The 10,514-nt window shown below is 34.2% G+C and overlaps 1 protein-coding gene across 1 annotated transcript; it reads right to left on the bottom strand.

Moving 5' to 3' along the window:
• Positions 1–576: 576 nt before the first annotated feature.
• LOC127101616 (outer envelope protein 61) lies at positions 577–7,335 on the bottom strand. The gene is made up of 11 exons (XM_051039077.1): positions 6,905–7,335; positions 6,421–6,651; positions 5,596–5,652; positions 5,343–5,471; positions 5,026–5,103; positions 4,861–4,931; positions 4,463–4,512; positions 4,145–4,340; positions 3,465–4,023; positions 2,900–3,043; positions 577–1,100 (listed from the first exon to the last, which is right to left on the bottom strand). Exons 1-11 carry the CDS (start codon positions 6,998–7,000, stop codon positions 954–956), a joined length of 1,758 nt encoding a protein of 585 aa, XP_050895034.1. The 5' UTR covers positions 7,001–7,335; the 3' UTR covers positions 577–953.
• Positions 7,336–10,514: the final 3,179 nt, after the last annotated feature.

Genomic DNA, 10,514 nt, shown 5'->3' with positions numbered 1-10,514 from the left:
ATTTGAGAGTATTTTTATAGATGTTTAGGAGTAATTTATTTAAGTTTTAAAAGTATTTTTAAAACATAAAGAATTTGAAGAATTTATTTAAAATTTCCAAAATCTTATTTCAACATCTCATAATTCTTCCTTCGTCTTCGTTCTTCCTTATTTTCCAAAATTATGCCCTCTCCTCTATTTCTAAACTTTTAAATAGAGTCGATTTAGTTTCGAAATTTAGGAGGGTAGGGCTTATAACACGGAAAAAGAAAGAAAGGATACTCCCCTAAGTTGAGTGGGGGATAGTTTTCTTTATAATTCAAAATGTGATGGATAAGATTTTGGAAGACTAGTATAAATATACAAATTATTTTCATCTCTTCATAATAACCTCAATATAAATAAATAAATATTAGTCATAAGCATTCTTTTCTCATGTTTTACAAAAACATTCACTCAAAGAAATGAAAATTTTCTCTAATTTACATAAAGTAGTGCTTGCAATATTCATTCTTTCCAACACAACTTTTTTATTAAGTGACATACATGAAGACCATTTTATGTAAATTGGTTTCAAAAGGATGAAGCCACATACACTTGACATCAATTTAGATTGTTACTTAAATTAATAGATATTTGTGCAGAATACAACTACAAGCATTAAAGTTAGGGTATGGTAATGACTAAAGTTACTGAATTGTAGGATTCTTCTCAGTTCTAAATGATAAATAATTCAAAAACTAATATATTACAGAGAACCAAAAAAAATGCAATCACATTCTCAATCTGAACATATCCGATGAGATAACATTATGGCATTGATTTCTAAATAAATAACCAATGGTGAGTAACTATGTTTCAACCTCTTCTCTCCTGTGTTACTTTGGCAGACACAGCATATTCAATCATTTCACCTCAAAAAGCCGCGCCTGAGTTTGAATTCTTAAGGAATCTCATAATGTGCGACCCTTATTCTAGCTACCAATGAAACCTAACCGGTGAAGAATGAAAGCCAAAATGAGCATGCATATTGCAAAGACAAGGCCTGATTTCCCTAGAAACCAGTTCTTTGTCTTTTTTGCACATTCAGCTCCTCTTTGAAGCCTGTCCGCCCAAAGCATCTGCAAAGACATTGAAAAGGTTTGTGTCTTAGTACTAGTCTATGACCAAAAAAGTTACAAACTATACTATTTCAAGGAATAGAACACATGTTATTTTATTCAAAAAAGTGGTTACTGTGTGTTATGAACCAAAAAAATTGAATTGAAGGAATGAGAAAGAAGAGAAGAGAGAGATCCCTTCTCTAACAATCCCCCCTTGAACAGCAGATTCACGGCTTATTCACTAAATGTTTACATATGTTAATTAGTTCCTCTCTACCCATGTACAAGATATTTCTCTATAATTAATCTTAACTACTCTAATTCTTTTTTATTATGTATCCTAATACTATGGGAGGCACCCCATGGTGCTACCAGGCTAAGTGTTGTCAAGTTGTTGCTGTGGCGTTATAGCATAGCACTGCAACACCGGCTATGTACGCCATGCCATAAGCCGCAACACCATTTTTACAAGGCAGATTTTTCGCTGCCTGCCATTATCCGCTATCCACAATTGATAACACTGAGATTGCCAGTTTAAACCCGACATAAAGATGTGTTTTTTACTCTGCACAGGATCATACCCGTAAGTAATATGTTAGACTTTTCATTAATTAACAGTTATATTTTTAAGTAATTATTATAGTATTAGGAGCAGTTATGTTTTATTAATGTTGTGTGTTTTATGTTTAGAATAAATAGGGAAGATGGGGAAAAGTCTTGTATCGTGGAATTTGATAGGAAAAGGGTCATTTTGGCATTAGAGAGTTGCAGACCCTCGAAGTTCTGCGGTACTCTGCTGTAATTCAAGGGATTTTCCCTATTTTTTTATTCTATATCAGTTGGTTTCTATCAACCAGTATCAGAGCACTACTGTTCCGGGACAGAAACAGAAAAAAAATGGAGTTGTCATCAAGTATCAAACATGAAAGGAATGTTAAGTATTTTTGATGAAAGAACTTAGAGATTGGATAAGAGAATTCAAAGAGTTACAGCTTGCAGTACCAATCTTTGAAGGAACTGATGTTTACGGGAGGATGACTAGGGTTGAGAAATATTTTGATGCATGAGGTGTATGTAAAGAAGATCAAATACCAAAAGTTTTGTACTGGATGAATGGTGGAGCTGTCACATGGTACCGACTGTGAATTTCAGTCAACCCAATTGCCACTTGGGGAAGTTTTACAAAGGCAATTCTCAAGAAATTTGGGCCAGAAACTGATTCAGTAGAGAATCAAGAACCAAATGAGAAACCACCACCAGAATGGTTAGACCAACAGTCACCAGTGTCGAAATCACCAGTAATCGGGTCTTACATGGTGTTTGCTCCTATTCCTAAGATAAAGTCTAGGAACGAGAAAGTTTCATTACCGGTGCCGTCGCCCCAACAGCAGCGATCAAATTTGATCCGGAAGGAATTTTTTCTATCTCATGTACAACTCAATCTTCTAGCTTCAGGTTATGGGATCCGGGAGGATACATTTTCTCTAAGAATTTCTTTCACCGTGAAGACAGGGGGAAGGGGGAGTATTGTTCGACTTTTCATTAATTAACAGTTATATTTTGAAGTAGAAATTGTTATATTATTATTTGGTTTCTATCATAATATCACCCAGTAACAGAGCAGCGATTGATTATAAAATTAACCACTGAATTATCACGCTACTTGTATTCAAATGTTTTACAAGCTCATATACTCTCAAATTTGTTACATTTCCTAGTATGGCTGCACCTTCATCTTACCATCTAAATCTTAAGCACAAACTTTTATTGATGAGTACCAATTTAGAAAATATATTTGAGTTTGGAAAAGAAGGTACCATTTTCTCCAATTTCTCTGGTGATATGGATGACATGGCTTGCTGAGCTTTTTCGGCATCTTCTGGTGAAAGATCGAAACCAAATTGTTTTCCCATGTTTGCCATCATTTCTGGGCTCATATTTTTAACCATTGATGTGAACATCTGCAAAACAGCATAAATAAAAAATTAAAAGAAGGAAGCAACCATGATATAAAATCTGTATAGTAGTTTCCAATAAGAAAACACAAGTGCACAAGATTAACCAGGGATTAAAAACCACACAAGTACATAATTAAAGGGTATGCTTAATCAGAAGAAACATTTTTGGAATATAAACAAGTAGAAAGGTGAACCTAAATTCATTTCAATGGAATTTTGGAACAGACCTTAAACAGAGTGATGATAGTTGAATTTTGCTTATATTTAAGACCACTAATTTTAAATATTTTATTACTTGTATACAAAACCAGAGGGAGTACTGATAGTAACATATGAGAGGTGAAAGATGAAATTTGGTTGCATTTATTCTAGCCAGGTGTGTGGAAGAAGGATACTGATCATTTCATCTCCTTTATGAACATACCTGCCGCATAGCTGGATCTTTCATCTGGTTTCTCATCTGTTCTTGTAAATCAGTACTTGAAGATGGGAAGTTTGGCTCTGAAGCATTTATAATATTTGAAAACGCATTGTCAGAAGAACTTGATTCTCCAAAAGCACGAGTTGTGCTTGAGGATGGGAAGTTTGACTGTGAAAAATTTCTTTCTTTCTTGTCTACAGCTGCTGCTGATGGAATAGATTGTTTCCCTTTCATTAAGGATGCCATTTCAAACATCTTCTTAAGGTCATCTGGTGGCATTTTACTTATCATATCACTTGCTGTTTTAAACATATCAGGTGTCACATTGGGAGGAATTGATCCAGAGTTTAAAGGAGAATCAGAGGAACCTCCTCTGAGAAATGGGTTGTTCCCTTGAAATGAAGACGCCATGTCGAGCATTTTTTGAAGTTCCTCAGGTGACATCTTGCCGATCATATCCGAAGACGCTTTAATCATATCAGGAGACACGTCTTGGGATTGTCCCATGTTCAAAGAAGCCAGAGTGGTAGGATCAGCTTTGGAAATAAAATTTTGGAATGATCTGTAGTAGAATAAAAAACAAGTTTATGGGTCTATTTTTTGATCGATTTTTTATACCAATGATTGAATTAAAAACAAAAAAAAAATAATATTCTTAATACATTTACACAAAATCCAACTACCTGATGGCTTCTGGATCTTTCTTCAGTGTATCTATACTGTCTGAATTTGATTTTAGATTTCCATTGTTAGCTATATTGTAACTCTTAGAGTCGCCAGACTTTTTTGGTTGATCAAATATTTGTTCCGAAGAAGAGCTTCTGTTGTTTCCAGAAGGCACATTCTCGATTTCTTCAGTTATTTCTTCAATTACTAATCCTACAGCCATGATGCCAAAAAAAAGTTAAATCTGACATCGATAAGAAATTTAGAGCCATAAAGCTTAGTAGGGCTGGGTCCAAGTGGAAGGGGGTAAAAGAAAAAGGGATGGGAGCACATACTTCCAGGAGCACAATGACCACCTTCCTTTATCAACTGTTCCTTGGTGTCCCTGAAATATACAGTTGATGACATTAAACAGAAGTCCAAAGAGGGAATAAAAGAAGAACAAAAGTTTACTTCTAACATATCAACTCCTTTATTAGACGTCACTCAATATTCTATGGGAAAAAACAAAAACTGTTATCACATTACAGATATACTTAATTCAGCATCCAATCCATTATTGACATTGATTGGTAGAAGCATTTGATGAAAAATCGCCCGTAATTAGATAATTATAAATCACAAGATTCACAGCAGTCATAAATAAGATTTTATCATGCATGTAATACATAGATGATTGAATAATTTTATTCCTACGAGAGGAGTAAGTATGTGGAAGGGAGCAAGATCGCACCGTAAAAGCTCTCCAATTATATCATCATCAGGAGACACTTCAAGTGCATTGCTCAAATCAGTGACGGCATCCTAAACAAACCAGGAAAGCCATTAAATATTGATATAAATGAAAATACACCGACAACTCTAATACACAAAGTTAATTGAGTCACTTGAAGGTCACCTGTAGCAGGCCTCGTTCCTTATATGCCTGACCTCTTCGATAAAGAGCCTTAAGGTTCTTTGCGTCATACGCCAAAACCTACCATAGTTAAAAGTGCATTAAAGTGTTGCTGTGATGAAACAGCCAATTTTCAAAACAGAAAGTAAATTCATAGCAATCATGTTATTGCATATTACAATTACAATGTAAATTTCTTTAATATCTCCTAGGCTGATAAATTTCCCCATAGTAGTAACGCTACTAACATGTTGCACATGGCTATGAAAATTTACAACTAACATCCCGCTGCAAAGGTAAATGAAATGAATTATGAATACCTCAGAACCTTCTTTTATGCATTCATCATACTGCCTTGTCTTCAAGTAGCAGGCCATCAAGTTAAGTGAGCATGCCAAAAGAAGTTTTCTACTTTGAAAAGATGGAATCTCTCTGATGTTCTCCTTGGCCTACAATGTAAAAATTAAAACAAGGTGATAAACATAGTGATAATTTCCTTTAGTCTCAAAATAGAGATAAACAACAACAAAAGGTCTGGGGGAGACAGTTAAGCAATTTGAAAAGCCACCCTACCAGCTTATACTTCTGCAAAGCATCATCGAACTTTCCTTGATTGTGAAGTTCATTTCCCTGCAAAAATAATTTCAGTTCATCAAGACAAACACTAGACTAGACATCAACTGGTTTAACAGTGAATGAAAATTGTAATCAGTTATCAGAGTAGTACAAGGAGTAGCATTTCATACGTTTATGCAATGACACCAAGTATATATTCAGATCAGACCCTCAATTCTATGGAAGTATTATTGAAATCAATTCTATTTATGAATCCTTACAGAGTAAGCAGCTATGGAAAGAAATTACCCTCAAGGCATCATAAATTGGTTTTTCAGCTGAAAATGTGAGTTTTCAAAAATAAGAACCAACATAAGCACATACTACGCTTCCTTCACGAAAAAATAGTAATGTGATTGATTCTCAATGACAATATGAAAACTCGATGCTGTCAAACTCAATGTTGTCAAAAAACTCAATGTTGTCAAAAAACTCAATAGGTAGAGTATTTTTTTTCTAGTTAAACGCAGTTTTGTATATACCTAGGTGGAACTTACTCCAAACTTCTTTTATCTTTTGGGTTCAGTTCATGTCACACATATCAATAAATAAAAAGTCTGCATTGCAACTAAGGATTCATGTTTTACCGAGACACCTGATATACTACTACCCTATGAAATAGGGACACCCCAAACACGACTCCACACTAACACGGCGATACCGGTAATAATTTAAGGGTAATAATTTAATAAACGAATAAATTAAACGTAATCACAAGTGTCGGTGCAGGTGTTCAACTCCGACACGGACGTCTTTTTCCGTGTCGGTGCTACTACCACTCACCTGCTTCTTCAACATCTCCGCCGCACTCAATTGATATTTGATCTGAGCATCAGCATGAGCACGCATAGCCGCTACTTCATCCGGCGACGCATTAGCCATCTTCTGACCAATCTCAGCCATTTCTTCCGGCCGAGTATGCTTCAACTGTTCAGCAGCAAGTTTAAAATCTTCGGGATTCATATTCTTCATACTTTCAGAAGCCATCCTCATCAAATCTGGATTCGACATCATCTACATTTCCACCACAACAACAATTAATTCTCCACATTACATCAATATAAACATATATATGAATAATCAACCCTAAACACTAAGATTCAGCGTCAAAAAACAATGTATAATAATATCTCACACATTCAAATTCAAATCTCCAAATCAAGATAACAAAAAATATTGAATTCACAATGAAATTGAGTTCCTATTAACATAATTCAACAAATCAACATGCAAAATCACAACAAAAAAATAATTAAAAACCGGAAACCTGTTGTTGGATCCGAGCCATATCAGCCGGAGACATGCGACTCATCTGTTCCTGAGCGATTCTGATCAAATCAGGATCCATCATACCGTTAAACATTTTCGATTATTCTCAACAGAATTGAAATCAATCAATCACGGTAGATCAAAATCGAAAACTGAGATTGGAAGATGAGAGAGAAATTGAGGTGTTTTTTTTTGTAATTGAATTGAGAAAGTTGGGAAGGTAAAAGAAGATTTTGAAGTTAGTTATTGTATATGAGAAAGTAAAGGTGAAGAAAGTGTTGGATTGAGAAATAGGGAAAGTAGAAAGAGAATATATAAATGTGATTATTATTGTTATGATGAAAAACAAAGGAAGAGTCCGATTTGTAGGTGCCGCCTACCAAACCGGAAGAGAAAGTAGGAGTAGAATCCAAAACCAAATATAAGAGTTGGATATGTGTTCGATGTCTCTTTCGAAATTACTCTCTCACCCTCCGCACCTATTATATATTAGGTGGATTTTAAAATAAATTATATCTTGTATGATAGAGTAAGTTTTTTTTTTTCAAATCTTGTTATTTAAAATTTATTTTTAAAATTTTGTTATCTTTTTAATAAGGATAGGGTTTAGGTAGGTTGTTTGTTTGTTAAATAATATTTTATCAAACTAGTTGAATCTAAATTTATTGTTTTGACCATTTCAAAAAAAAAAATAGTTGTTTTGATTGATTAATATAGTTTTTTAAAATTTTCAAATTTTAATTATTATATTGATGAAATTTATATTTTGATCAATAAATGTGATTTTCAAATTAAAAATGATAATTCAAGAATATCTTTTAGACACATCATTTTATTATTTTATTAAGGATAAATAATATTTTATTTAAAAAATAATTTATTTTTATAAGTTTCTTATTTCTTATAAAAATAACTAAAACAAATAATTGTTGTAAAAAAATAAAAGAATTAATATATAAAACAAAACTTTTCCCTCTACAAGGTATTCCGCACTATAACTATATTTGATCAAAAAGTATGAATTCAGAGTTTGTTGTAGTGGTTTAAAACTTATAAGGTTCAATGTGTTCCACATTGGAACTATATTTGATCAAAAAGTATGAATTTAGAGTTTGTTGTAGTGGTTTAAAGCTTTTAATTCAATAGAGAGGGTGGTTGACCTGCAAGGTTAACACTTCATCACTCAACTCGTATGAGATCGAAAAATGGCGTTTGAATGATAAAGGATTTGAGTACCTGTGATGTGGCACATTTTCTTCTTTAAATAGGGGAATGGTTGGTAAATCCACGTGTGTGGAACGGCGTGGGACGCGTGAGAGATTGTCTGCTATGTGGAGAGAAAATGTCTACATGTTTTGTGTTTAGTAACTCGTTGCTTCATCGTTGGGTCTTCGTCTTTTGGGCCTTGCGGACAATCTGGAACAGCTGCCACCTGAGCCATTGTCTATGCTTTGTAAGGCAAGAGGATTTGTGACATACATCATTACTCGACCACTGGATTCGTGGACGTGGAAGTCCTAGATGGAACATCGTCGGTCACGATAATAGGCGCATTAAATATCTTTCTTATAAGACGTAATGTAATACTGGGAGCGACTGACATGTCTCAATCGCTAATTAGTAATGATGTTTCTCGTTCATTAGAGTACTCAAGTTTTTTCTAACTGTTTATGAGAAGATCTCAATTGTTTGTGGTGTGGGGTAAATCATACAATCTTCGGTGCCTGAATAAAGTATAAAGGATTTTTAAAGCCTCATTTTACCTTTTTTTGTTATTAATGAATTGCGAAGAGAGTGTTTTCGCTTCCATTATCGTTCTTCTCTAAGAGCATTTTTTTCCAATGTTGAATCAAGTTTAGACGATTTTGTTTGTTGACACTAGTTTTGCATGTTGGATTGATCATTCTTCTAAGTCGTGAAGCCCATGTTTTTTTCCTCGTTATTGTTCCCCTTCTATAGGGATTCCAAGACATTTATCGCTTGAGTTTGCTTGTTTAATTCATTGTACATGCATAAATTCCTTTTACAACATATTTTTATCAGGGTTATAGTATCAATTTTGACCAAGAAAACTAGTAAGGATATTTCAGCTTATTGGATGGATCTAGACTGTTGGAACAAGATTTGGTCATTCCCTTAAAAGATTTTGATGATAACAAAGTATTTAAAGAACAATAGGGTTTGTTAATGGTTGTTCAAGTGTGCAGGTTCTAAAGTCAAAGTATAACAAGGTTTCAAGCCTATCAAAAGACTCAGCTCCACAAAGAAGTGATTCAAATTCTGATTGATCAGAATCTGTAGTTGTTCATCAACATCTGAAGGCTTCAGACTCTGGTCTCGACCCAGCTTCTGAAAGACCGAAGAGCATTTGATTCATACATTGTACCAAGACAGTCTTGTCTAATCAAAGTCTCAAAAGTATGAACAAAGTATACTAGGGTTTCATTTTGCAAGGCTCAAGAAATAAAGATGTGACATCTTCAGTCTGTTCTACCTATTAGTAAATATCTAGTACCTTGAAAGATACTGAGAGCGTTGTTATTATTCAGTGGACAAAGCTTCAAATCATATGCTAGTTTTCAACCTCTCTCTCGGCATACTTATTCACCAAGCTTGACCGTTATGATTCAAATCTTCCAACATATATTTTCCTAATCCTATAAAAGGAAGTTCAAAGATGTGAAGAATGTGATGGAGATGATTGATCAAGTTGATCAACATAGGTTCGTTGACTTTAATTGAAAACTCTGAATATGCTAAAGATTTAAATACTATGGAAGTCTTTGAATAACATATCAACAAAACCATACAACAAAAATATGATATGAAACAAGCAAGAACACTTTTCTATATCTGTTAGTTTGTATAATAGGGTGTTAAGATTTCTTATCATTGTTAATCTTAGAAATCTTAAAGACATCAGAATCTGTGTTGTAACTATGCATCACTGATAAGAGTATCAACTGCATTTGTAGTTACTATCCTAAACTATTGTTTAGAATATGTAAGGAGTCTCTTGTTGAGTGCTTGAGCAAATAAGTCTCTTTATGGATAGATTGGTCAATAAAGTTTCATGCTTGTGCGTAGAGAAAGAAGTCTCTTTCTAAATAGATTAAGCATTGAAGTCGCATGCTTGAGGGTAGAGCAAGAATTCTCTTTCAGGGTTTGATTGAGCATGAAGTCTCTTTCCGTGGGATTTAGCAGGAAGTCCTGAACAGGTTGTTCAGGAAATGAAGTCTCTTGCTTGAGAGCTTAAGCAAAAGTCTCTTTCTAGTTTGATTGATGATGACAGTCTGTCATTGCATGAATTTAGTCGAAGAATCGGATCAAAACAAGTGAAAGATGAGCCAAAATGAAGAAGAAAGACCAAAGAATGAGGAAAAATTAGCTAAGTGTGAAGATTGTGGACTTAGTGAAAATTTGAGTGAAAAAGGAGCAAAAAAGAGTGCAGCTTCGGGAATAATCACATGCCTCATCGCGCGCGAGATGGAGGCCATAAAATTTGCATCGCGCGCGAAGGTCCTTTTTTCAGTGTTTTTTTATTTTGACGAGTTGGATCCATTCTGAGTTCTTTTTAAGGGGAATTTTGGAACTTTGATAAAGGTTAC

Source organism: Lathyrus oleraceus, chromosome 7, assembly GCF_024323335.1.
Source record: "Lathyrus oleraceus cultivar Zhongwan6 chromosome 7, CAAS_Psat_ZW6_1.0, whole genome shotgun sequence".
NCBI classification, from domain to species: domain Eukaryota; kingdom Viridiplantae; phylum Streptophyta; class Magnoliopsida; order Fabales; family Fabaceae; genus Lathyrus; species Lathyrus oleraceus.
This window is presented reverse-complemented; position numbering and strand designations above follow the sequence as displayed.

Coding starts and splice junctions, on each gene's coding strand:
- LOC127101616 (XM_051039077.1), bottom strand. CDS start 7,000: ATGTTTAACGGTATGATGGATCCTGATTTGATCAGAATCGCTCAGGAA. Junction 5,472..5,595: donor CTTTGCAGAAGTATAAGCTG/GTAGGGTGGCTT, acceptor TTTACATTGTAG/GCCAAGGAGAACATCAGAGA. Junction 3,044..3,464: donor AAGATCCAGCTATGCGGCAG/GTATGTTCATAA, acceptor GCTGTTTTGCAG/ATGTTCACATCAATGGTTAA.